Below are 27,396 nucleotides of genomic sequence, written 5' to 3'. Positions count from 1 at the left end.
AGGACCTCACTCAGGGCAGTTCTGGGGGTTAGAGCAGAGTGTGAAGTGGAGACAGTACCTGATGAGGTTGGCAAGGTCACCCTCATGTCAGGCCTCAGATCATTCAAGGCCATATAAGCCACGTGAAATACTTTGGCCTTTATCCTGAGCTCAACAGGGACCATAGACCACTTAATCAGGGGAAATACCCACTTATTTCTCCATCAGGGTGCATTCCTCAGCCTTCCCAGCCTGGAGAGAAAGTAACCCTTTCTTCATCTGTCTGTACTCTGGGACAGGTCAAGGTTGAGCTGAAAGGCTCAGAAAACAGGAAACAGGCTCCAGGAAACAGGAAGATGCTGACATCCCAGCTCCTGTAGGGTCATTAAGAAATATCACAAACAAGCTGGCAGAAAGATGCTGTGATGGGATTTTGGTTCCACAGAAACAGTATACATCCGTAAAGGAATCCTGCCATGGGGGTATGCCAGCAGGAAGCAGCAGGGCGAATGGGGCCTGCCCACAGGGAGGCGACCGGGAGGATGCTGTCAGAGCAGCAAACCCCTTCTAGACAGGTGGCCTCCCTACCTGGCATCCTTTTCAGGACAGGTAGATAGCATCGCCCACATTTTATAAAGGAGGAAGCCAAGGCCCAGAGGCGTGTGCCCCAAAACACACAACTGGTAAGTGACAAACCCAGGCCTGTCTAATCCCCAAATCTATCCTCTTTCCTGACTTCACATGCTTTTTGCTGCCTGACTCTTTTAAGACCAAGACCACATGTACTGCCCCTGCTGCTCAGCCTTTGCATTTGCATCTTCCTGTGGGACTTGTCTGTAATAGGAGGTGATGTGTTGCAGTGGCTGAGAAAGGGACTCCAGCAGCCCCAGAATTACAGACATTGAGCTTAGCATCATCAAGGAGAAAAGTGCCTCCGTCTCCCCAGTTCCCATAGATCCATCCCAGGAAAAATTCTGATTGGCCTTGCTTGGGTCACCTGCTCCCTCCTGAACCAATCACAAGGAATCACAGTGCTCTGATTGGTCAGCCCATTTTGACAGGTTGGGGTACCATGAAGGGAGTTCTCCCATTCAAGACCACAGGTACATGTTTAATCTTGATTTGGAGGGTCAGGGAAAACTTTCCAGAGGAAGTGACTTCTACACTGAGACCTGAAGGGTGAGTTGGACTGTTCCAGGCAAAGAGGCAGAGGAGCAGTGTTCACACAGAGGGACTAGCAATACCAAAGGCCCAGGGATGCTCCAGGGCACATCGTGCTCACAGCCGTATCTCCATTCCTAGAGCATGCACAGCCTGCCTTCCAACCAGCGCTCAGAGAATGCTTCAGGAATACAATCCACCATTGCTGTGTGACCTTAGACAAGTCACTTGCCCTCCCTGAACTTCAGCTTCCTTCTCTACCTGGTGCTTTCATCTTCCTAACCTTCCAGGACTATGCAGGAATCCAATTCATTCAGTCCTCAAATATCTACCAAGCACCTCCTCAGCGCTCAGCGCTGTACCAAGCCTGCAGAAGACAAGGCCTGCTGTGGAAAAGCAAAGCGTGCCTGGGGCTAACGCACAGGGCCAGACCTGAAGCCAGAAATCAGAAGTGGTCCAGGGGGAAGGACAGGAAAAATGGAGAGGCTCATGGACAGTGAGGGTGGACCATGGGCTCTCTGGTCAGGTCGGAGTGGGGCAGTTTTCAGCCATTCGTGCCTTCCACTTCCTACCTCCCCACCTCCATCTCCTACTTCCCACCTTCCCCCCTCCCCCCTCCACCTACCTTGTGACCCAGTTCTGCCCTGGGGCCACCGAGTCTGTGCCCGGGCCAGTCAAGCCAGCAGGCGGGGCAGCAGGATGTTTCTTCCTGTGCCTTTGCCTCACAATTTCGTAACCTGAATAACAGGTTGAAGTAACCCCAGAAACAAGGAGGAAGGAAACTGTTTGGGGTTTGGGTAGCTGCAGAGAGAATTGTTGCCTCACCTGCATACCTGTCCCAGGTGCCTTTCTCCCTCCTGCCCCACCTTCAGATCCAGCTCCAGAGCCCCCGCTGGCTGCCAGGGTGAGCGGGCTGGGGACTCAGGAGCGCAGCGAGCTCTGCAAGGGCTGAGGGGGTCACCGGGACTTGGCCAGAAGAGCCCTCACCGCCCCTGCCCCTAAAGCCAGGAGCCCTGCTTGGCAAGGGCACCACGCGAGAGGCTAGCCCCCTGCCCGGGTATGTGTCCCCATCCTGTCTCTCTACTCCCTCTCTCTGAAGCCAGGTGTAAGCCTGTCCTGAGGACTTGTTCTCTGTCCCTCTCGTCCTCCGTTCCTGTCTCTCTGCTCTGTCTTCTTTCTCTCTTTCTGTCTCTGTACCTCTGCCATGTGCCTCTCCCCCTTGTCCTTGTTTTTGTCTCTCTAGTCTCTGTCTCCGTGACACTCTCTCCATGAATATCCATGTCTGTCCGTTCATCTGTCACACGCTGTGCCTGTCTTTCCATCCTGTTCCGCTCCCGGGTCTCCTGGCTTCTCCTCACATGGGGGACCCCACAGGATGTCCTTTAAGCCTCATCCAGAGGCCTGGGCTCCTGGACTACCGTAGGTCACATCCTGAGAACATTCAAGAGCACAGTATATTTTTGTATCTAAAAAAAGGTTGGTAACACGAATTTCAGAAATGTCAAGTTCTACAAAATCCCTGTGGGTGGGGCCCGGTGATAGCTCAGCTTCCTCCCCTGGAAGGTCCTAGAGGGGGAGGGCCAGGGTGGATGGGGGGATTTTCATCCTTCTCAGATAGAAAAGTGGGTTTGCCTTTGCTGCTGCTGTTGTTGAAACACCGAGGACGGACCCAGCCCGACTGCCTCGGTGCCGGGTGTTGTCCAGGTCTTCTGTCTCCTTCTGGATCCTTGGCCGTTGGGCTTTGGACACAATATCTGCTGAGATGGATTCTCAGGATAAAGAGGATTCTGGGGTGGAGAGCTGGAAGAGTGGTGGAAGCAAGTCCCTGCAGTCAGAGACCCTCCAGATGGCTCCGTGGGGGTGGGTCTGAGCCCCGGGCCAGCGACCACGAGCCCCGCCCTCCCCTCTTCGGAGACTCCAGAGACCTCCTGAGGGTTTTCAGCGCTGCCAAGTCACTGGTACCTGGGGGTGGCACAGCGGAGCGGTGGGACTGAGGCTGACCCTACCCCGGCCCAGGACTCAGGAAGGGGGGAAACTTCGGTTTCAACTCTCCTCCGAGACAAAAGACACTGGCAGGGCTTCCCTGTGGGGATTGGGCAGCCAAGACTTGCATCCAAATTCTGCCCCTGACCCTTGCAAGCTGAATGCCTGTGGGCCTAACAGTGGTGAGTCTTAGCTTACTTACCCCTAAAGTGGGGAGCTATGAGGATTAAAGGTGATAGTGCATGTATGGCACCTGGCGCAAGCTCACCTGTGCTATGTGGGTCCCTATTACTCTTAATTTTGGTCCATCAGCAAAGATCACTTGAGCTTCTGCTCCCTAACGGTTTCATGGGGGCTGGCCAGCTCAATGTCTCTCAGCTGGCTGGAGGACAGAACGATGGATAGATGCATGGGTAGATGGATGGATGGATGGATGGTTGGATGGATGGATGGATGGACGGACGGACGGACGGACGGATGGACAAGTGGATGGATAGATGGACAAATGGATGGATGGATGGACAGATGGATGGATACATGAATGGATGAGTGAATAAATCAATCCTCCAGGGACAGTGGCTGGTAGACTGCATCTTCCTCTGCTTCCTAATCTCTGCATTCAAAAAAGGCATGTTGAACTGAATACAGAATTACAGGGGCAAAAGTGAAGCAGAGGTGGGAGCAGAGAAGGAACAGATGATGGCAGACGATGGGGAACAAAACTGAAAGGACTGCGATCCCCTCAGTTTTAGGTACCCTTTCCTCATCTTCAGTCTTGTTCACTTTCAGACCCTAGATACCAGTTTCCCATTTTATTTTCTTCTCTCCACAGGAACACTGACCCCAAGCCACTCTTCACCTGGACACAATGAGAGTGTCAGGTAGGGCCAGGCTCTGAGGATTCTAAGCCTCAAGGTTGAGGTCTGAAACTGGTTTTGGAAACCATTTTCTGCCAGCAGTGTCTGCCCATCCTGGACTCAGAGGTTACTTGGCTTTATTTGTTCTCAACTGGTCAGGCCAGAATTCCAGGAGGAAACCAATACAGGGAGAGCTTGGAAGAGTATAAGAGGTGACTTCCTGCCTCAAGGCTGAAGGACTACAGAAACTTCAGCACCATGGCCCCACCTGGGTGGGATCATGGAGGTTCATCCTATCTTGGAAACACTTCACTGTGGTTGGCTATTACAGACAAAATATTTGCCTCAAGGAGGGCTATTCTAGAATCCTCAAACCACAGGGCTGGGCACAAGGAGAGGCCTTTGCCTTTTGGTCTGCACCCTCATACTGTACCCTCTTTGTACAGGTAGGGAAACTGAGGCACCAAATAGGAAACTGACACAATCCATTTATATTTTCAAACACCAGGAGAAAGGTGAGAGCGAGTTTTATTTATTTATTTTTATTGAAGTATAGTTGATTTACAATGTTGTGTCAATTTCTGCTGTACAGCAACATGATTCAGTTATACATATATCCATTCTTTTTTATATTCTTTTCCATTGTGATTTATCACAGGATATTAAATATAGTTCCCTGAAGAGCATGAATTTTTTTTTTTTAAGATTTATTTATTTGGTTGCACTGGGTCTTAGTTGCGGCTTGCAGGCTCCTTAGTTGAGGCTCACCAGCTCCTTAGTTGCAGCATGCATGTGGGATCTAGTTCCCCGACCAGGGATCGAACCAGGGCCCCCTGCATTGGGAGTGTGGAGTCTTATCCACTGCACCACCAGGGGAGTCCCAAGCACGAGTTTTAGAGTCAGCTTACTTCCCTGGGTTCAGGTCCCCCCTGTCACTTACTAGCCTAGTGACCAGCTCTCCCAGCTGCAGTTTCCTCATCTGTACAATGGGGGTTATCAATAGCGTACAACACACAGGGTTACTTCCAGGATGAACTGAAATAATGTGTGTAAATGCCGTTCGCCCAGCACCCGACACAAAATGAGTGCCGTATAATGTGAGCCGATGCCCTAGAAGACGAGGACCCCACAGACCTGACCCCACCCCGTGGGATCCAGGGGGCCTTCTCCCCCACCGCAGTAGCTTGAGGCCAGCAGGAGGCCACAGCTGAATTCAGGGCTGAGGAGCAAGGGTGGTGCAGAGAGGGAGGTCACATGAGATCCGGCGTGTTTAGGGTGGTATGGCCATAGATGGAGAGGGAGTTCAGGCAAGGAGCAAGGGAACTTGGCCTGATGGTTACATTTGACTCCCAAGGCTGTGGGACCACCAGAGTCCTTGAGGCGGGAGGTGTGGTACAGCCTTCCCGGAAGAGTGAGGAAAGGGAGAGTGGCCGGGGGCTCTGGTGGTCCATCATGTGTTTGGAGTTGCTCCTCAGTGATGCATGGGGGCATAGGGAGCAATATGGCTGTGAGGCAGGGGAGGCCACGTTGGCTAGGCTGGTGTGTGTTCCTACAGAGAGCACTGTGTGCTATTTGCAGTGGCTTTCAGGGGGAGTGGATGGCAAATACAGGAGACCAACCCCACCCCGCAAGCCACCCTGGAGGCTGCCTAGTGGTGACAACTGTAACATCCTTCCCAACAAGCCATGGGCTCAGCATCAAGGGCATCACCCTGTCCACTCTGTGACTGAGGAACTCCAGCTCAGAGGTGCTGAGCCCCTGCCCGCGGTCACACAGTGGCAGGTGGCCGCCCTGAGCCTTCCTGCCTCCAACGCCGGGGCTCACCTGCCTCCTGCTCTCCTGCCGCAGTTCTCAGGCCTCCCCTCAGCATGCTGATTCCCAGGCCTCACCCCAGAGATGCTCTCTGGAGCGCTAAGTGGAACCCAGGAAGGTGCATTTCTAACCCTCCCTCCCAGCAGCCCTACTTTGGGGAACACTGCCATGCAGCATGGTCATCACGTAGGCTCACGCTAGGCCCGCCATGCAGGCCGTGGACTGGTCCACAGTGTGGGCAGGGTCCGGACCTACAGGATGTGGTCTCACTGAGGGGATTTGGGAAGGACCCACATGTAGTCTTGCTGCCTGGCCTTGCAATGTGGTCTGGTGCTGTGGTCTCATGGCAGCATCTCCTTGCTCTGCAGGTCTGCTTCACCTCCTGGCCCTCATTTTTGGCCTGGTCACCACATGGGTCTTCGTCCGCAGATATATCAACTTCAACATGAAAACCATCCTCCTGGGTGAGTGGAGCTCGCTACTGGGGCAAGGCCTATGGACCAGGGCTAGGGGCCAAGGATCTATTCCATCCCTGGGTGACCCAGGAGGTGGCCAGCCATGGCAAGGTGAGGACTGCCCTTGGGACCCGAGGCGTTCGGGGTGGGACAAGAGGAACCCCCAGGCTGTCCGGAAGGCTGGGAGCCCATGGAGGCCAGAGAAGTGTCCCAAGGCCCTGGCCAGAACATATGCCTGCATCAAGGGCCATTTTGGAAACATGACCCAAGAAGGAAGGACAGAGGGAAGAAGAAAAGAAGGGAGGGAGAAAACTTCCCGGGCCTTGAGTGCCTTCCACCTGTACTTGCTGTTCCCTCAGCCTGGAACCCTCTTCACTCAGACCTCCCTGTGGCCAGCCCCTTCTCAGCCTTCAAGCCTCTGCTCAAATGTTACCGCCTCAGAGAGGCCTTCCTTTACCACCCCAGCTATACTTGCAACCGCTTTTCTTAGTTTAGAGTCTTTCATGTCAGCCTATTCCCTTCAGAACATCATTATCACCCATCATTAGGTTGTTTATTTATTTGTTTACTTGGTTGTTGCCCAACCCCATCCCATAGAATGTGAGCTTCCTGAGGGCAGAATTTTGCCTTGTGTACATCCATCTCTCTAGCGCCTCAGAGCAGATGCTCAGGAGACATTTGATAAGTGAAAGAAAGAGGGATGGATTGGTGGATGGCTAGATGGATGATGGGTGGATGGGTGGATGATGGGTGGATAGGTGGATGATGGGTGGATGGATGGATGATGGGTGGATAGGTGGATGATGGGTGATGGATGGATGATGGGAGGATAGGTGGATGATGGGTGGATGGATGGTGGATGGGTAGATAGGTGGATGATGGGTGGATAGATGGATGATGGGTGGATGGATGGATGATGAGTGGATAGATGGATGATGGGAGGATAGGTGGATGATGGGTAGATAGGTGGATGATGGGTGGATAGGTGGATGATGAGTGGATGGATGGATGATGGGTGGATGGATGGATGACGGGTGGATAGGTGGATGATGGGTGGATAGGTGGATGATGGGTGGATAGGTGGATGATGGGTGGATGGATGGATGATGGGTGGATAGGTGGATGATGGGTGGATGGATGGATGATGGGTGGATAGGTGGATGATGGGTGGATGGATGGATGATGGTGGATAGGTGGATGATGGGTGGATAGGTGGATGATGGGTGGATAGGTGGATGATGGGTGGATAGGTGGATGATGGGTGGATAGGTGGATGATGGGTGGATGGATGGATGACGAGTAGATAGGTGGATGATGGGTGGATAGGTGGATGATGGGTAGATAGGTGGATGATGGGTGGATGGATGGATGACGAGTAGATAGGTGGATGATGGGTGGATAGGTGGATGATGGGTAGATAGGTGGATGATGGGTGGATGGATGGATGATGGGTGGATGGATGGATGACGGGTAGATAGGTGGATGATGGGTGGATAGGTGGATGATGGGTGGATGGATGGATGATGGGTGGATGGATGGATGATGGGTGGATAGGTGGATGATGGGTGGATGGATGGATGATGGGTAGATAGGTGGATGATGGGTAGATAGGTGGATGATGGGTGGATGGATGGATGATGGGTGGATGGATGGATGACGGGTAGATAGGTGGATGATGGGTGGATGGATGGTGGATGGATGATGGATGCTAGCTGCTCTACATGCATGGTCTCATTTAATCTGCACAAATGACCTAGGGGGTGATTCATGGTATGTTTGTGGAGTGGACTCATGCATGACCTCATGTTGTGGTTTTATGTGTGGTCCGAGAAAAAGAGAAGCTCAGGGAAATTGAGAAACTTACCCAGATGTCCCTTGTAGATGTCAGAACAGGAATGAGAACACAGGTCTCCCAGATCCAAATCCTTTCAAAGGAAGGAGAGAAAGGGAAGGAATTTCTACCTCTGGATTCGTCCTCCTTAAAGACCAAGAACCACCTCCATCAACATAATCAAACATAATAACCTCTAGTGGCCCAGACCAGCTCATGGCTTCACAGCAGCGAGAAGCCAATCACCCTGCCTTTAACACAAACTCCCCACAGTGGAATCTCAGAGGGCCCTTACCTCATGTGCTTCTTGTCGAGCATGGCCCGCGCCCAGGTCAGGATGATTCACGTGGATACATATCTCAGGCCCTACTTTTACAGACTAGAGATTGACTTGGCTGTGCTGCTGGACTCGGAGGAGGTGTGCCAGATGAGCACAGGAGGCTCAGAGCCGGAGGCGAGCTCAGGAGTGAGCTCTAGAGAAGAGAGCCTCAGCTTGGGGTGGCAGAGGGGAGGAATTGAAGGGAGCCCCCAGATGTTTCGCTCTCAGAACTCAACCACCTGGGGTTTGACAAATCAACACTCCCCCCAGCGATCATCAAGCAACTGTTCTGTGTGAGGTCCCAAAGACCCCAGAACGAGGAACACGTGGCCCCAGCTCCAGGCACGTGAGTTAGTTCACATGTCTGGCGTACGTTGTCACATGCAGCTTGCCTTCCAACTCCTATTGCTGACAGTCCTTCAGCTCGACCATCTCCCACCTCCTCTCCCTCCTCCAGTCAGTAACTCTTCTTGCCTGTTCACTCGATGCCAGCCCCTGTATGCCAGCTGTTGTACTGTACTACTGTACTTTGCAAGGTACTGTACTGTAAGACTAAAAATGTTTTCTTTATTTTTTGTGGGTTTTTTTAATGTATTATTTGAGTGAAAAGTATTATAAACCTATTACAGTACAGTACTGTATAGCTGATTGTGTTGGGTACCTGGGCTAACTTTGTTGGACGTACGAACAGATTGGACTTAGGAATGTGCTCTCGGAATGGAACTCATTCATATGTAGGGGACATACTGTATAGAATATACAAAAATGGAAGTGCATTAACATGACCCGAGTCTTGCAAAATGCTTACAGTGGCAGGAAATGTAACCAGTGGGAAAAGCAGCCATCCAAAACCACTAGTGCTCAGGCACGGAAAGGGGAACCTTCATTTACTTCAAACATTCCTGACCTGGTTGCATGCACCCACCTGATGACTTAATGCATTAATATGGAAGCACATATATTACTACAGCACAGAATGTTCTAATGTTTTTATTATTATCTTGATACATAGTTGGTTTCCTTTTTAATCCAATCTATTTTATTTTATGCATTTAATAACTTGCCATCTGGTAGAGTAGGAAGTGCTGAGTGTCTCAAGAGAAGTGGGAATAAATTTACTGTAAGGGGAGTTCATAGGCTTTTCCAAATCACCAGAGGGGTCCATGGCACAGAAATCAGGTGATTAAGGAATTTCTGATTTACCTAATAAATTGGGCAGGCTTCTTTCAGACGGGAGTGACAAACCCAACTGTAAGCGGTTTAAGCAAAATGGGATGTCTTTTGAGTCAGGTCATTGGGAAGCCCATGGCATCAGACTTTAGGTGTGGCTGAATCTAGGGGCCCCGACAAAGGCCCCAGAGTCTGTCTCTGTGTCCCTGGGCTCTGCTCCTTGCTGTTTAACCTCATTCCATGGGCAGCTTTCTCTCCCAGGCAGGCATGGTGGCTACCAGCTCTCTGGATGTTCACCTTGCAGCTCAGCTGCAAGATGCTTCTCTCTCCCCCAGGGCCACATATCAACCCCTAGAAGGGCTCCGTCTCCAGACGAATGTAACGCTATAACTGGCTCAGCCTGGGACACGTGATACCCCTCGGGCCTTGGAGGCAAGGGTAGGGGGACAGCTTCTCAAGGACCAAACGGAAAGTGTGTCAGTGTGGGTGTCCCCCAAAAAGGAGCATTCCCCCGCTCCCCACTGGCATTTCTGTGTCCCCTGGGGGCCGTGTCCTCTAGGACTTAGCACTCAGCTGGTGGGAGACCGGACGTAGAACTGCAGAAATAAGCAGGACGCAGCACAGCTAAGACGTGAAACCTGTTCAGATGTTCGGAGCTGCGGGAGTCGGGAAGGGATGCTCCGGGCCCGAAAAGTGACAGCCACACCATCCTGTCCTTCCCGGGGGCCAGGGCTCTCGGCGCCTCTCACTGGCTCTTCTCCACAGCCGGCGAGAGTGGGTGTGATGGCCCCCACTGCGCAGGCGAGGAGGCCGAGCCCCAGAGGAGAAAACTCACACGTGGTCACACACGGTCAGGCTCCAAGTCCAGTGGGCCTCACAACAGAGGTCTGCTTCTTTTTAACCATGAGAGAGTCCTCTGTGTGCGTGCGTGTGTGTGCACGTGCACGCACATGTGTGTCTATGCACGTGTGTAAGTGTATGTGCATGTCTGTGTGCATGTGTGCACGCTTTGTGTGTATGTGCATGTGTGTGTGTGTGTGTGTTTGCGCGTGAGAGAGAGAAGTGGTGACAGTGGCAAATTAGGGAGGACTTCCAGACCAGATGGGACTTTCAACTCATTTCAACCCCTGCCACGGGACAGGGACTGCGCCTGGCCAGGCCAACACCTCCCTGAATTCCCTTCTTCCCACTCCCCAGCCCTTAGGGTGAGGTGTTCCAGAGTCTCTAGTCCCAGCCCTGAAGGTTCTAGAAAAACCTTGGTTGCCAGAGTCTGCCCAGCTCACTCTTTCCATGGCCTGATGGTGCCTTCCAAAGCCCCCAGCCCTGTGGCCCCTTCTCAGCCATTCGGACTCATAGCGGGGGCTCAACTGTCTCCCTTCCACAGCACCCCCAGCCTGCAGTCTGGACTGCACCCACCCTGCCCCCCTCTCTCATCCCCTGACCCAGCTGGGAGCCCCAAGGATGCAGGCTGTGCTTATTATCATTTCAGTGACCCCAGAATTGGCTTATGTTTCCTGCTCCAAAGTACCAGGGCCATCTTGAGCACCGCAGGGGCCCCCAGAGGCAAACAGAAGGGGGTGCTGATAGTCTAAGGGGGCAGAAGGGCCATATGTGCCAAGAGAGGTGGGGCGACATGCCCTGGGCTCCAGGAGGGCCGCCTGCTTCCAATGGAAAGGGGTCAGGGAAGGCTTCAGGGAGGAGGCGGCTATTTAGCTGTGCCTTGTGGAGGAGAGACTGGCCTGTGCAAAGGCCTAGGGGCAGGTATGCTGGGGCTCCAGTGGAGAACTTGGCTGCTGAGTCAGGGACGCAAGTGTGGGGAGTGGAAAGAGCACCAGGAGAGCAGGAGTGCTGAGACGTCTGAACAGTGCAGAGAAGTACAGAGAAGGTGGAAGGAAGGGACAATTATGGTGATGATAATAGTAACAGTGATTGAGTGCCTACTGTGTGCCAGACACTGTATTCAGAACTTCACAGGCATCTCATGCAATCCTCACCACAACCCTATGTGGATGCTATAAGTATCCCCATTTTGTAGATGAGGAAACTGAGGCTCAGAGAGGTGAAATCTCTTGGCCAAGGCAATGCAGCTGTAAGTGGCGGGGAGGCAGTCAACCTCCCCATCTAATCCAGAGCCCACCCTCTCAACACCTCCTTACAAGAGACAGCACCTCCGAGTCCCCCTTTCCACACCAACACGGTGGTGACTGAAGGGGGATGCAGCTCGGGGGGAGTGGGACTTCCCCTGACTGAAAAGGGCATGGAGGGGACTTCCCTGGCGGTCCAGTGGTTAAGACTCCATGTTCCCAATGCAGGGGGCGCGGGTTCAATCCCTGGTCAGGGAACTAGATCCCACACGCCACAACTAAAAAAGATCCCGTGTGCCGCAACTAAGACCCAGTGCACCCAAATAAATATTTAAAAAGAACAGAAAAGGGCATGGGAGCCCCTGTGCACTGTGGAATTACAGAGAGCAAAGACTGCACCAACACAAACCATTCACCCCACACCCTGAACCCTGTCTCACCGAAGCCTCCTGAGTCACACTGTGAAGTAGACACTGTCACACAGCATCTTGGTGCTGAACAAACACTCAGACGTCACCTGCTGGGGGGAAGGCAAATCCAAGCACACGTGCTGCCTCTCACCTTCACCGGTTCCCACAGTAGACATCACCAATCAATCCCAACACTCTTTCCCTCCAAGCCCACAGGTAGCCTCAAGGCTTTATCATTAAACCTTTAATAGTAGATCCGTTAACACTGAAGAGGAAAGCTGTTTGACAACCCTGATCTAAACCAACTCCCTCATTTTACAGTTGGCACTTTTAAGCGAAAGGGAGAGATTTCTGGCAAGTCACACAGCAGATTACTGAAGTCGCCCCAGTTCCCTGACGGCAACTCCCCTCCGGTGCTCAGTTCCATGCCCTGAGCAATAGCCTCTTGGGTTCCCAGAGGGGTTGGGCAGCTTAGGAAACCCCTGAAACCCAAACCCACAGAGCAAATCCCCTGCCTCCCAGTGACTGAGACCCCTGGGCCTCCTCCCCGCCTCATCCAGTAGCTTGACCGTGAAGGCTGAATGGTCAGAAAATCAATTTGGGAAAAGCTTGCTAAGCCGGCCTGTTGACATGGGGTTTATCCGACTCAGCCGCTGTTGATTAGGCTCTGGGCAAACTCCAGGGTGGTCCCCGAAGCCTGGCCCAGCCCCTCTGGCAAGGTGAAAACCTCTGGATTCGAAAGTAAACTGGGCTCTCTGGGGGGAGGGGGGCGGAGGTGGAGCCCCAAGGCTCATAGGAGAAGAAGACCCCTCCCAGCCTCACCCTCAACTAGCCACTCTGGGGTGGGGGGGTTCTGTCCAGAGGGAGGGGTAGGGCCGTCGGGTCCACATCTCCAGCCATCCCTCTCCTGAGCCACTAGGGGGTGTCTCCACTCCCGGCCCTCACTCTCTGGTGATGGTGTCCCAGTTGGAGCTCTGGTTACACCCACCAGGCCTGTATGCTGGCGCTCGGGGTGGGGAGCGAGAGCCTAGGATGGGCTTTCTGCTCAGATCCTCAGGGCCGCCCACTCCACCAGGGGAGCCCTGGTGCCGGCTGCATTCGCTCCTAAGTAGGGGCACCATCACCCACTCTGAGGCACCACAGGCTTGCCGAGCCTGGCACTAGTGGGCTGTGCCCCCCAGAGGGACGCTTTTTCCTGATTCCCATTAGGGCTCCCTCTAGGCCCTAATCACCCCCCCAGCTTGGGCTCAGACCCGCCCAAATGCTCTAGGTGTTCATTCAGTGAAGATTTACCGAGTGCCTCCTATATGGCAGGCACAGGAGTTATGGGGATGATTTAACAAGACAGTAAAGACAAAGGGCTTGCCACAGTGCCTAGCAGGCAGCAAGGCCCTGGCGTGTGCCAGCGTCTATTGGGAAGCCTGTGGGTTTGCTCCAAGCACTCTGGCGCGGCTCAGCCAGTCGCCTGGCGTGGGAGCTGAAGGAGAGAAAGGCTGCCTGATCACTGCTCTCCCTTTGCAGGTGAACTTTCTCTAATTCCCTGTTTACCCAGTTCTCCCTCCTGGCACCTTCTGAACTGTCAGGTGGTGTTAAAACAACATGCATGAATATAAGTTAGAACCTGCCAGGCTGAAAGCGTGGGTGACATTTCAGAGGCTGTGCTTGGGGGCGCATCTGCCTCTCCCGCCTTTCACAGGCCTCCAGAGTTCGCCCTGGGAGGGCCGTGTGGAGAGGACGCAGGTCTTAATAGCAGCCACGATAATCAGAGGTCCCACATACTGAGTCCTCAGTGGGTTCCAGGGACCGTGCTAAGCCCCGGGAGGGAAGTTCCAGAACTACCTGCCTGGTCCCTTTGAATCTCAGGGTCTGACCCAAAGTAAGTGCTCCGGAAATGAGTGATAAGAAGAATAGCCAATAAGCCCTGAGCATTAACCTGAGTTCATTAATCCCGCACAAGAACCCAGTGGAGAAGTACCATCATTGGCCCATTTCACAGATGAAGGAGCAGATTTGCAAGGAGGTTGAAGACTTGCTCAAGGGAACCTGGCTGGTGAGAAGCGCTCCCACTCACCATGCTGGGCCCCCAGGAGCTTGTCAACAGGGGCCTCTGTGAGCTCAAAAGGCTGCCACGTCTCAAGAGAAAGCTCTCAAGAGAATCCCTTGTGACTCGGGTCATTAACCACCCTTCACTGTTCTGCACACAGTCACTGAAGGTCTGCGGGCAGCCAGGAGCTGTGCCAGGGCTGGGGCTGTGACGGGAATCCCAGAAATGAACGCTGAGTGGTCAGACACGCAGCGTCCCGTGTCTTTGATGGGGTTGTTGGAAGCACTGTGGGAGCACAGAAAGGGGCAAATCCGCAGACCTAGGTGGTCAGGGAAGGCATCCCTGGGAGGAGGCCCCCTGTCCCTGCCCCTCTCCTCCTCCTGGGCCCCTTCCTTAGCTGCCGCCACCAAAGCTATTCTGTTCCGTCCGCAGCTTCGCACTCGGTGAAGACCAAGTGTGGCCTCAGCAAATCCTGCCCGGACAACTTCTTTGCGTTTAAAATCACCAGCGGGGCCGCCAACGTCGTGGGCCCCTCCGTGTGCTTTGAAGGCCAAATGTAAGTTTCCGGCATTTCTTTTCTTTTCGTTCATTAATTCACTCATTAGCAAGTTCAGAGGCCTCAAGGGCGGGCCCTAGAGACCAGCCCACACCTTCGACATGCTTCCTTTTACTCTGGGTGGGTGGGTCACACATGATAATAATCCTAACATCTTGCAAATCGGCCAGCACCTTGCTAGACGCCTTACAGCATCGTCTCCCTCAATCCCCCAGCATTCCTGGAGGTGGGGCGATAATCCTCCCCTTTGTAAAAATGAGGAAACTGAGGCTCAGACAGTGTTACCCAGCTAACCCTTGGTAGAGCCAGGATTTGAACTCAGGTCTGTCTGATAGCCAAGCTGCTGGGTTTCCTGTGACGGGGGATGTCTAAGGGGAATGTTCAAGATCAAGGTCCAGGCATCAAGGCCCAGATGCAGCAGGTGCCAGGGCTTCTACCCAGGTGCAGGAGAAAGACTATCTACCAGGCTTTCTAGGTAGTAAAGTCCCTGGGACAGCAAGTTCATCCTACGAAAGAAGCCGGAGACAGGTGTTTTAGTACGGATTCCGAACCTATATCCAAATCATTTAGGCAAAACAAGGAAACCTACTGGTTCACGTACCCAAAAGGCCAGAGGCAGTGGGCTCCAGCACCAGCTGAATCCAGGGGTTCAGACCAAGTCATCGGGGCTCCCTCTCACACTACCTTCAGCTCTGCTTTCCTCTGTCATTAGATTCGGTTTTCTCTACTGAAAATGGACTTCCTCATGTGGTGAAGGAGGGAGGCCAGCAGCTGGGTTGACATAATAGCCCTGTCTAGGACCCCAGTGGGAAGAGCTTTCCCGTTTGAATTAACCCCGCAAAAGTCCCGGGGCTGGGGCTCATTGGCTGGCCTGGGTCACATGACCACACTGGCCCAATCACTGTGACCAGGGGCACAGGATACTGGCTTGTCCAGGCCTGGGAGAGAGGTCAGTGCTGAGAACCTCCTGGCCTGAGACGGAGAAGTACACTTTTCCCAGGGATACCAGAGGATGCTGGGCCGCAGTAACACAGCTGGGCTCCACTTGGGGATCCCAGACATGGCAGGACGGGACCAACTTTCTGGGCTCTGCCTTCCACCTAGCCTAGGGACATGGGCTGACCGTGCCTCCAGCACCTCCGAGCCCCAGGCAGGGACCCTCCCTCTTCCCTGGGCAGAGTGTTCTGGTCCCAACGTACCATGAGAGACTCAGAGAATCCAGCCCACCGCTCGCTTCCAGGAGAAAACAGATGGCCCAAATAATTCCGTGTGTTTCCTGATGCTTCTAGAGTGTTCACTCCACACTCGGGACCAACTGTTGTATTTTGTTTTTCTTCTTTCTCTTCAGGATCATGAGTCCTGTGAAAAACAACGTGGGCAGAGGCCTGAACATCGCCCTGGTGAACGGTGAGTTGCCGATCCACCCCCCGCCGGCCCCCACCACGCTCTGAAGCCTGGCTGGCCTGTGGGAACAGGTCTAAAAGAGCTGGTCTGCCCTGCAGTCATGGCCAGGTCCCTGCCAGGTGCACCCATCTCAGGAGGATACGCTGCTCCTATGAAACGTGACCCTGTCTGGGCTTAAACCAACACACATGAAACCATAGGGGACAATGTGAGATTTCAAGCTGAGTGCACGCCTTCATTCACTCATTCGGCAAAGAGTGACAGCAGCTCCTGTGGGCCAGGCCCCGTATGGAGTTCTGGGGGTCACCTGTGAACTAGAAGGACAGACCATGGCTTGACAAGCCCCTGTGGGCGCCCATGAAGTTCACAAAAAAATCCAAAGGTGGTGAGCACATATGAAGGAAAAGGAAACACAGCTCTGGGCTCGGGACACAGAGCTGGCAGCAGAGGTAGTCGGGGGAGGAGGCTTCCAGAGGGAGGTGATGGTCAGCTGAGGCCTGAGGGATGGTAGGGGTTGACCAGGAGAAAAGAGGAAGGCTCCTTCCAGGCAGGGCAACACTGTGCAGGGCGCAGGGAAAGGAAGAAGGAGGAGAGGGGCTTGGGGGTCCACACAGGCTCTCTCTGGCTATAACATAAAAGCAGGGTGGTGAGAGGTGAGGCTGGGGGACCAGCAGGGCCAGAGGATGAGGGGCTAAGTGTCCTGCTAAGAAGTGTGGACCTGAAGCAGAGCAAAATAGGGAGCCTTGGAAAGGCTTTGAGCAGGGCCTTGGCCCAGCCCTGCCTTCCTGAAACCTCTTCTAGCTTGGAATAGGGAGGCTAGAGGCAGGGAGACCCAGGGAGGCCCACAGTCTCAGTAAGCCTGCATCTCCAGCAGATGATGAACAGGAAGCCAACTGCAGGCCAAGCCAGGAACAGGGACATGTTTCAGGAGGGGGTAGGTTACAGGGGCCGAGAAGGACCAGGTGGTGTGGCCCCAGCCGAGCCCCTCCTGTCTGCCTTCAGCTCTTACATCATCTGGGGAACAGGGGCTATTTGCCTGGATCTAAGAGCTATTCCTGGGACAAAGGTCAGGGCAGATGGAAAAAGGGCACAATGGACACTTGGGAGAAAAAGGGTTCAAGCTTGTGTGCAGTGTGACCACACAACCACACTTAGGAAGTGACAGGGTAGGATTGGAACCCTGGCCCTTTGCTCCTAGAGGACCCATTTCCCGTCTGCCAAGAAAGCCTGCTGCGTCAGGGGAGAGGTCAAAGCCTGGAACAAAGGAGGAGCGTTGCCGGACAGGGGTCAGAGGACAGCTCTGGCCAACTACCTGGGAGTCCAGGAAGGGTGTGGGCCAGGAGGGGCAGGAAGCTGAGGGGGGACCGCTCCTCCTCCAGAGTCTAGAGGAGAGGGAGGCCTGAGTCCCCCTGCTGCTGGCCCCTTCCAGATGGTCTCAGAGCACCCCCAGCACGCCAGGCCCCAGGAGACCATAGCAGCCTCACTCACATCAACCGTCCCACCCAGTCTCCACTCACCCCACAGTGGGAAGGGCAGGGAAGGGCTCCAGCTGCAGCCGACCTGGCTGAAACCTGCTGGGCTTCTCTTCCTCCAAATGGACCACCGTGGGAGAAAACGCCTGAATATTCTCCCAGGAGATGGGCTCAGACGGAGGCCTCCTTCCCCATCCCTCGCAAAGCCCAAAGATAAAAACAACCGCTGATGACACTGAGAGCTCATATTTATCGAGCACTTACTGCGTGCTAGCTATTCCACTGATCGTCATCACGATGCTAGAAGGCAGCGATGCTCAGTTTCCCTGTTCTCCAGGTAAAAAAATGGGGGCTCAGAGAGGCTGGGCAACGTGCCCAGGATACACAGCCAATAGAATCATCTAGATTTGAACCTGGCTCTGGCTGACTCCAGGTCTTAATCACTCAGCGAAACTACCCGCTAGACTAGAAATGTGTCCAAGCACATGCGCAGCGCCTACTGCATGCCAGCTGTGGAAAGTCTAACAAATCGCTCTCAGGGCCTCAGGGTCCTCATCTACATAACGAGCCAGAACAACAAAAGGATTGCTACTTCTCAGCCTTTTAGATGGCAGCGATTCCTTTGAGAAACTGTTCAAACTACACCTCCTCCGTCCCCCCCCACCCCCCACCCCCGGTTCCAGAAAAATCTGCAAATGCACAGGATCACAAAAGTACTTTCACCGGCTTCAGAGATTCCTTCCCAAGAGCCCCAGGTAAAGTGTCTGGACGGGCTTGGACACTAGTGGTTCCAAGAATTCACGGGGGACTGCAGTGAGAGCCCGCTCCCACCCCGCAGGAGAGCTGCCACTCCCCAGGCCCCTGTCGCCACCCTCTTATCAAATCTACCAACTGAATTGGGGGAGGGGGCAGTGAAGGTGAAACTAGAGCCGCCATCCCCTCTGCAACACCCCCATCCAGTGGCCAAAGGTAAGAATTGCAATTTTCCTCCAGAACACCTGATTCCCTGTAGGATTTGTACGCCTTGCAAAGCCCACCAAGGCAATCCAGATTACTGGACTCCGGACACTGAGTACACTTCAGCCCACTGAAAATCCCTTTGCCTTCAAGAGTTGGAGCACTCAAATTGCATATTTCCTATTTAGGTGAGAATAGTAATGATGGTTGTAGTTTTTTTAGTTACTATTTTATAGGTAAGATTTATCTCACATGCATATATTTTAAATACATCTCATTTAGTTCCCACAGCCCATGGTACAGATGCAAAAATTGAGGTCAAATGCTAAGTCGTGCATTACGAAGTGGCAGGGCAGAACACAAACCCAGACTGGTTGGATTCCATTCAGTTCCAGAGACCTTGCACTGTTATGTGCTAGTACCTCTCAGATCAGCCCCATGGTTACTGGGCACCTAATTTAGTCCTGCATGCTTTCTACAGGACCTAATTTTGTTCCACTATTATTCTATTCTATTTTTAGACCTTAGACTACAGAGTAGCCACTCTCCACAACATGAAAGACAGAATGACGTGCTACGGCAAATAATCGTTCTGCTCTCTTATCCCTTAGGAACCACAGGAAAGGTGATGACACAGAAATATTTCGACATGTACTCTGGAGGTAGGCACCACTGTTGGCACTGAAGTCGAGGGTGGGCTGAGCTCCTTCCTGTGGCAAGAGGCTATCTGGGTGCCGGGAGTTTGGCTCTTGTTTCCAGGGACCCAATCAGAAAGCGGCACAGTGGGATGCGGGGGCGGGGGGGGGGGGTATGCGTCCTGCTGCCTTTGAAACTCCTTTCTGCTGTCTTACTGCGCACTCCCTGATGCAGATCCTGAGGCAAGGATTCCAGTGCGGTGTTTATCTGGAAGGAGGTGATCTCAGGGAATGTCAGTAGGGAGTGGGGGAGTGAGCCGGGGAAAGGAAGGCAGCCAGTGCAGAGCGTTACGGAGCCACGATCGCTGCGGGGAGCCAGTGTAGAACATGTGCCCCTGAGACACCCCGAGGGGCGAGGGAGCCGCGGTGCTCCTACCCCTATTCCTTGGCACTTCCCACGCTTCTGGCCCGCCCCAGGGTACAAAGGAGGATGTGGAGGCCGGAGAAGACCTTCAGGCAAAGAAATGCTGCTGCTGGCAATGGGAGGCCAGGCACGTGTGCACTGAAATGCTGAGGACGAGGGAATGTGGCCCAGTTTGCTCTGCTAGGTAGAAGGTATTTTTTTTAAGCCGCAAGGTTGCTATTGAGCCCAAGGACAGGACAAGGCCTCCCGAGGCCCAGAAAGGACAGCTCTGAGGCTCCAAGCTCTCTGCATCTTTCTGCAGTTGTCTTTTCTTCTCTCTACCTAGACATGCTTTCTGAGCTGCTCTGTACCCATGGACACCCCTTACTCAGGAAGTCACTTTCTCCTTGTCCTTAGCACGGCCCAGCAACAGGGCACCGACTCACCTGGGCTGGAGGCCCGGATACCTAAGTCCCCACCAGCAGCTTGCTCCCCGCCAGGCCACCCGGCAAAGCTGTGGGTGGAGGCAGGACTCTCACGCAGGCTTGAGACATCTTCCAAATTGTGGTGGAATCAGTCCCGGGCCCAATATGCCACTTGCTGCCCAGCCGGCGACCCAGCCCCCCACCAACACAGGAGCCTCAGCAGGAGCAACAAAGCAGCAGGGTGGCCCCTTGCAGGCAGCAGAGGTCTGGGCCCTGCAAAGACTGGCTTCCGCCAGCATAGATGAACTGACCTCAGCCTCCTTCTCGGCGCCCGGCTCGACTCAGTATCCCTCTGTGTCCCCGCGATCACAGGGCCAGCTCTAGGCTCGGGCATTAAGGGCACTGAGCATGAGACCCCTCACCCCAGAAGCTCCTCGCAGAATGGAAGGGCCCTCCTGCTGCCAATCAGCTGTTTTCTTCTATCCTCAATCTCCCACCTTTGCCTCCGTCTCCAGGGAAAACCTACCTCACTGCACCCACCTAAATATGTGAGCCCAGAAGGGGAGAAATCACCAAGCAGCAGAGAGCAGGAAGCCCTCTTGGCTTTACAGACAAAGGAGGGGCTGAAATGGGGGAAATGGAAGTCTGCTGCCCAGATGTCACAGCGGGGGAGGGTGCTCAGAAGGTGACCAGTGACGGCATCCTTAGAGACAGGAGCCGGGACTGTGTCTTGGGCTCAGGGCTTCCCACGACGGCCGTCTTCCAGCCGAGTCCCACCTCACAGATAAGGTCTGCAGGGCCAGAGGACGTGCCCACCTGGAGCCTGTATCAGGGCCCGTGCAGACCTCTTCCAGGTGTGCCCCCCACGCTACAGACACAGCCATAGGACTGAGGGGTGGCCAGGGGACGGCTGCTGCTGGAGGTGTGCCCCCCACGCTACAGACACAGCCATAGAACTGAGGGGTGGCCAGGGGACGGCTGCTGCTGGAGGAGAGGGTGGCAATGACAGAGCTTGGACAGGCAGGGTGGGTGTCCACATGCAGGCATGCACAGCCCCTCCTGGTACAGGACAGAGCTGGAGACGGGTGAGGAGAGAGCGGAACAGGCCATGGGCCGAGGGCAGGGACCTTCATTTGTTCTCTGTCCAGGGTGGCCTGGGACCAGGTTATGGTAAAGGTCATCTCTGGAGTCAGAGATTTCAGGTTGGGTGACCTGAGGCAGGTGACATCTCTTGAGCCTCGGTTTTGTCATCTATAAAACAGGGGTAGCCATAGACCTCCACTTCATAAGCTGGATGTGAGAATTAAATGATAACCTGCAATAAGCAGGGGGAGGGACCCAGCCTGGCTGGGGGAGGAGCCCAGGGAAGCTTCATCTCCCCTCCCTCTTCCCTCACTCCATCCATGTGATTCGGAAGCAATGAGGTCATCTGTCAAAAAGAAAAGGGAAAAAAATAAAAAGATAAACCAAGTTTTATAATGCCTTACCCTAAACTTGGACGTAACCATGGCTGATGGGGAACAAGAAACAGAAGCTTTTTGAGAATAAGTCGCCCCTTCCCACAGAAGACGAAAAAAAGAAGATGACTTTTCGAAGTGAGAAGATAGTTATCAGAAGATACACTTCATCTTTTCCAAACATCCACTGTCCATTCCAGACAAGAGCCGGCTCTTGCTATCTGCTGACAGCTCAAACAAATTGATGGTACTTTCAGAGCTCCCACCTTTTGTCTCAAGAGTTCAAGGGCTGCTGTGGTAATTGACTGGAGGCCTCCGTGTTACAGAGCAAGTTGGTGGCTGGCCTTGCTTGGGGGACTCGATTTTTCCTCTGAATTCAAGGGATACCCACAGAATAGTAAGAATCAGGGCAGCTTCATGGGCACGCAGGCTGTGAGCAGAAAAGACACACAGGGCCCCTTGCTTAGAAGAAACTTGATTTGATGCTCTGCCTTCACCATCTTGAAATTATTAATAATTTTTCAACAAAAGGCCCACGTTTTCATCTTGCACTGGGCCCTGCAAATTATGTAGCCAGTCCTGCTAATAATTGTAATTCTGTTATAACGCACTTACTGCAAGCCCAGAGTCATCGTCACATCTGAGCTTTACAGAAATGCTCTGAGCAGGGCTATTAATTATTCTCCTTTGACAGATGTAGCCCCTGCTTTGCCCACCAGGCCAATCTTGCCCATACTTCCTCCACTGTTCAAGAGCCCTCTGTATAAGTTATGCCTTATCCAGAGTACTATTTGCACTGTTTGTGTGTTCCTTTAAATCAGCTCATTCACTTTTTTTTAACCTAAATAAATATATCTTAAAAGGAAATTATATCACTGCCCTAAGTAGAAAGCCATTATCTTTTTTTATGCATGGAAGGTGACCGTAAAAATGAGCACAACAGAAAAGAAATCAGTGTCGTTGAGGCAAGCTACACGCTGACGCCTCCCCAGGTGCTGTCCCCAGACCTGCTCTGTGTTCAATCCAGAGATCTCTCAAGTGCAGGCAGGCGTTAGAGATGAGAATGGAGCCTTGCTCCTCGACGTAAGCTGGAGAGTTGTGGAAGCCCCATGTTCTCTCTCAGTGGCCCGAGATGCCCGGTGGGTGTACCTTCTAACGTCAGCACAGACAGGCTGGGTGCATCTTAAACAGTGTAGAAGGGGCAGCGGAGCTCCTGAGAGGTGACTGTGCTCGGTCCCCTGTGGGGATAGACCTTCAAGGGCCCTTACACCATGGTTCCTACCCCAGCGGCAGAGCAAAATCGCCTGGGAAACTTTTAGATTCCAGAACCCACCCCAGACCAGCTGAATGAGGATGGCCTCACCCTGTGCAGATGGAGCTCAGTGTCAGGCTGCCCGGGCGTTCCTGGATCGTTAGGGCCATAGGAGAGGATGAGAACGACCAGCCTTCTTTCTCCTGAATGACCAGCACGTCGTTTTTCCTTCCTCCCACAGATGCTAACCTCCTGGTGAAATTCCTTAAAGGAATTCCAGAGGGCACGCTGGTGCTGGTGGCCTCCTACGATGACCCGGGGACCAAGTAAGTGGGAACCTCCGCCTGCCAGGCCACGGGGAGAAGCGAATCAAACACCTCCAAACTGCAAGTCCTTTTCCTCCTATCCTGCTGGCTCCAGCTTCTGACACCTTCTCCTAAGGAGCCAAGCAGACAAGCGCACAAAGAGACGTTCTGGGGGGTTCAGCACAGCCGTGGTCACAGAGTGAAAAACTGGACACACTCTCCCTGCACAGTGATAGCGAACTGGTGACAGAAATCATGATATATGGCGATATAGGACGTATTATTATATATACGTAAAAGAGGATATACTGCATCAAAAATGCTGATGCAGAAAATATTTAAGCACACGGAAGAATGTTCACCCTTTAGCATTAAGTTAAAAAAAGGAAAAAAAGAAGCAGTTTACAAAAGAATTGGTATAATCCCACAGTGCACGAGGGAAAAAAGACATGAAGGAAATATACTAAAATTTTACAGTAATTATGTCAAGGGGGGTGAAACTAAGTAATTTTTAGTTACTTTGTAAAGTTCCGTATTTTCCAAGTGAACATCTATTGTATTTGCGAAAAGAAGCAAAACCGTCGTAACGCTTCGCCAGCCCCTCGGATTGGCTTTCGGAGAAGCATCCTGGCCACTCCGCCCTGTTTCTCCTGAGCTCGGGAGAGGCTGCTGCCCTCGCTGGAGGAGGGGTGGAGGGTGAGTCAAGGGCCTGAGACGCTCCCTCTTCTCCTATCCCGAGCTCACTGTCCTCTCTGGTCCCCTGCAGGATGAATGATGAAATCAGGAAGCTCTTCTCCAACTTGGGCAGCACCTACGCAAATCAGCTGGGCTTCCGGGACAGCTGGGTCTTCTTAGGGGCCAGAGACCTCAACAGTAAAAGCCCCTTTGAGGAGGTGAGTTCCTCGCAGCCTCCCTGTGCCAGTGAAGGGGGGGATGGGAGTTGCGGGGGACAATGCCAGGAATGGACAGACAAGGGCTGGGGTGTCCTGGAAAGGACACATGGGGCAATGTGAGGAGGGCCACCCAGCGGTCGCCCACCCCGGAGCTCAGGGCGGCCTGATGGGCTAGTCCCCCAGCAGGACGCAGCCTTGACCAGGTGGGTCATATATAAACGCATAGATCCATAGGTAAGTACCAAAAAGGAGAAGGAAAAGGAGAAAAAAATAAAAAGGATGAAAGGAGATTAAGGCATGGAGGAAAGGGAAAGGAATGTAGAGGTGAAGCTCGCATGATGGGGAGGGGGAGAGTCCAGAGCAGGAAGTGGGATGCCCAGCTTCTGGTCCCCGCTGCGATCCCCTCCTTCCCCCCTGCCTCAGTCTCGCAACCTGTAAAGGGGCAGGTTTGTGCCAGGGGAGCCCCAAGTTCCCTTCTAAGTTCCCTTGGAGAGGGTGAACTTGCACCAAGAAGGGGACACAAGAGGGCCCCCCTGAGTACACGGAGGGAGTTAGGAGGGGTCCATGATCTGGCTACAGTCACTACCCAGGGGTGGCCCGAGCAAAGTGCACCTGAGAGGCATCCAGAGGTGGGGTTTGAGGAGCCCTCACAGGAGGAAGGGGGAGTCAATGACGGTTGGGGGCCCCAAGGAAATGCTGCACCTTCTCCCCCGCACCCCTTGCAGGACAATCGCCATCTGTGCATCCCCAGCTCAGAGCAATTCCAAAACCTGGGAGAACTGGCCAGGCTTCCCCAGCATGAAGTTGGCCAGTCTCTGGTGGTGAGAATGTTCAGCTCTGCCCAGATCCAAGACGGGAAGCTAAGGGTCAATGATTCAGACATATATAGGACCAGTGAGGAAAGGGAACTCTGTCCTGGAGGCAATAGGGAGCCATGGTAGGTTTAAGCGGGAGAGTAAACAGATCAGATTGATAACAAGAAAGACTAGTATTCAGCAAGTGCTTGCTCTGTGCAGGCGCGGCTGAGCAAGTGACCTGCAGGATCTTATTTAACCCACAACAAGGTAGGTACAATGAGCATCCATCCCATCTCACAGACAAGGATCAGAGCCTTGGAGAAGTTTTAACCAGCTTGCTCAGTGATAGGGATGCATTTCTCATCCAGGTCTGCAGTTTCCCCAAGGACTTCCTGTCCTCATACTTTTAGAATGGCCTCCCTGCCTGTGCATGGGGAGCACTGTGAAAGGGGCGCAAGTCAGAAGGCAGGGAGGAAGCCAATGCGATAATCAGACGAGACCTAGCAGCCTGGAGGGGGAGGGGCTGTGGGAGGCAGAAAAGGGACAGTCAAGAAGCCTCGTGCTGAGCTCCAGGGAGGTGAGGGTGAGGCTAGAGTGGGCTGCAAGGGGGTTTGCCTTGTCTGGAAAATGCTGACCTGGTTTGTATGTGTGTGTTTCCAAGAGAATATATTCAGGTAATTAGAAATTACTTTTAAAAAGTAAGGAACAGGGCTTCCCTGGTAGCACACTGGTTGAGAATCTGCCTGCCAATGCAGGGGACACAGGTTTGAACTCTGGTCCGGGAAGATCCCACATGCCGCAGAGCAACTAAGCCCGTGCACCAGAACTACTGAGCCTGTGCTCTAGAGCCCACGAGCCACAACTACTGAGCCCACATGCCGCAACTACTGAAGCCCGCGCGCCTAGAGCCCGTGCTCTGCAACAAGAGAAGCCACTGCGATGAGAAGCCCACACGCTGCAACGAAGAGTAGCCCCCACTCACCACAACTAGAGAAAGCCCACGTGCAGCAATGAAGACCCAACGCAGCCAAAAATAATAATTTTTTTTTTAAAAAAGTAAGGAATAGTGCAAAGTAGCTTGTGCTAAAGGAGAAAAGGAGAGGACCCTCTGTTTATACCCTCTGGGTGAAGGACACAGGGGCAGGGGCCTGGGGCTCCAGAATGTCCCTTTGGAAGGTGTCAGGGGCAGGACTCTCTAGGAAGAGGCAGGGCGGGTGCTGTTCTTCCTTAAAGCGCAGCTTCCAGCCCCAACAAAACTGGGCCAATTACAGCAGAGAGGAAGCATGTAAGTAGAGAAGAGTCGGCACCACCTTTTTTCTGATGTCTGATCAGCTGACTGCACCCCATCACCCAAAAATGAACCAAAGACCCCCGACGTGATTAACACCATTCTGTCTTTTGTTCTCCCACATGGGAAGCAGGGTTTCAGAGAAGCAGCATCTAGAATTTATTTTTCCTTCCTAAGGGTTAGCCACAGTTATCCCACCTGTAGATTTTATCATTTACATTCTTTTTTCCATAAATTAAACCTGAGCATTTTAAACACCATCTTAACTGATTTTATTCTCTTTATACATTTATTATTAATATTAATTAATATTACACAGTGGTTCCACGACTTACCAACTGGGTAGCCATAGGCAGTTACTTTGGTTCTCTGTGCCTCAGTTTCCCCATCTGTAAGGTGAGATGATCACAGCGAGCACTTCTTAGGGCTACTGTGAGGATTAATTACAGAAGGTGCTTTGTGCCTGGCATAGAGCAAGCATTCATGAATTGCTAGAATGCTTCCTTCTTCTATTGAAGTACAGTTGATTTACAACGTTGTGTCAACTTCTGCTGTACAGCAAAGTGATTCAGTTATACATACACATTCTATACCTTCTTTTTTTCATATTCTTTTCCATTATGGTTTATCACAGAATATTGAATATAGTTCCCTGTGCTACACAGTAGGACCTTGCTGTTTATCCATGTGACATATAATAGTTTGCAGCTAGGACGCTCCTTTTTCTTCTTTTTCTTCTTCTTCTTCTTCTTCTTCTTCTTATTAACATTTGGGACGTCCTAGAGGGGCTAAAGCTCTTCAAGCACCACTCCCCACATGCTTGGTACCAGCGCCCCCTGTCCAGGGCAAACAGGCAGTGACTAGGCTCTGATCTCATCTCTGAAACCTTGGGCAAGTTGCCCTCCCCAGCCTCAGTTTACCCATTTGTGAAATGGGCTGGAAATATCCAACCCTCCCATGCCCCTCATGGGGCAGTGGCGAGGAGGAAGTGAAGCCATTTAGGTTTTAAAGCACAACGCAAATGCAGGCGTGAGTCCTAACATTGTCAATGTCTCTCTTCTGTCTCTCTAGTTCTTCAAGAACAGCCCAGACGTGAATAAATACGACGGCTGGCCGGAGCTGCTGGAGCTGGAGGGCTGTGTGCCCCAGAAGGTATATTAGGGCGGCTGTGGCTCTTCCTGGGCCAGGGCCCAAGGGTGCTCCTGCCCGACTTAGGAGTCAGAGCCCAGGCTCACTGCGAGCCGGACTGACAGGAGGAGACGGCCAGCAGAGGAGGAGACGGGAGAGGGAACGGAAGTGTGGAACGTGCTGAGGGTCCTCCAGTACCCTGCACGCTTCCCCCGTTGGAAACAAAGCCCCCCCTGGGTGGAGGCGTCCTACCTGGAGGTGGCCAGCCTCAGAGGGTCCTTCCGGAGCCGGCTGTCTGTGGAGAGAACAGGTGTGCTTT

The 27,396-nt window shown here is 53.0% G+C and overlaps 1 protein-coding gene across 7 annotated transcripts in view; it reads left to right on the top strand.

Moving 5' to 3' along the window:
* Positions 1-1,966: 1,966 nt before the first annotated feature.
* The window catches only part of FAM107A (family with sequence similarity 107 member A), a 107,424-nt gene continuing 81,994 nt past the window's right edge, over positions 1,967-27,396 (top strand). The window contains exons 1-10 of one of the 7 annotated variants that reach the window (XM_073811289.1): positions 1,967-2,197; positions 3,956-4,004; positions 4,427-4,495; positions 6,161-6,358; positions 14,538-14,661; positions 16,010-16,068; positions 19,106-19,156; positions 22,908-22,992; positions 23,738-23,864; positions 27,021-27,101. In XM_073811289.1, coding sequence (XP_073667390.1) covers positions 3,992-4,004; positions 4,427-4,495; positions 6,161-6,358; positions 14,538-14,661; positions 16,010-16,068; positions 19,106-19,156; positions 22,908-22,992; positions 23,738-23,864; positions 27,021-27,101 — 807 coding nt within the window. In that variant the 5' untranslated portion in view covers positions 1,967-2,197; positions 3,956-3,991. Of the gene's footprint in view, positions 2,198-2,218; positions 2,617-2,649; positions 3,876-3,955; positions 4,005-4,426; positions 4,496-6,160; positions 6,359-14,537; positions 14,662-16,009; positions 16,069-19,105; positions 19,157-22,907; positions 22,993-23,737; positions 23,865-27,020; positions 27,102-27,396 lie in introns of those variants that run through there. The other 6 variants (XM_073811294.1, XM_073811290.1, XM_073811291.1 and 3 more) reach the window with 6 other exon arrangements.

The sequence above is a fragment of the Tursiops truncatus genome, chromosome 10 (genome assembly GCF_011762595.2).
Source record: "Tursiops truncatus isolate mTurTru1 chromosome 10, mTurTru1.mat.Y, whole genome shotgun sequence".
Taxonomy (NCBI): Eukaryota; Metazoa; Chordata; class Mammalia; order Artiodactyla; family Delphinidae; genus Tursiops; species Tursiops truncatus.
This window is presented reverse-complemented; position numbering and strand designations above follow the sequence as displayed.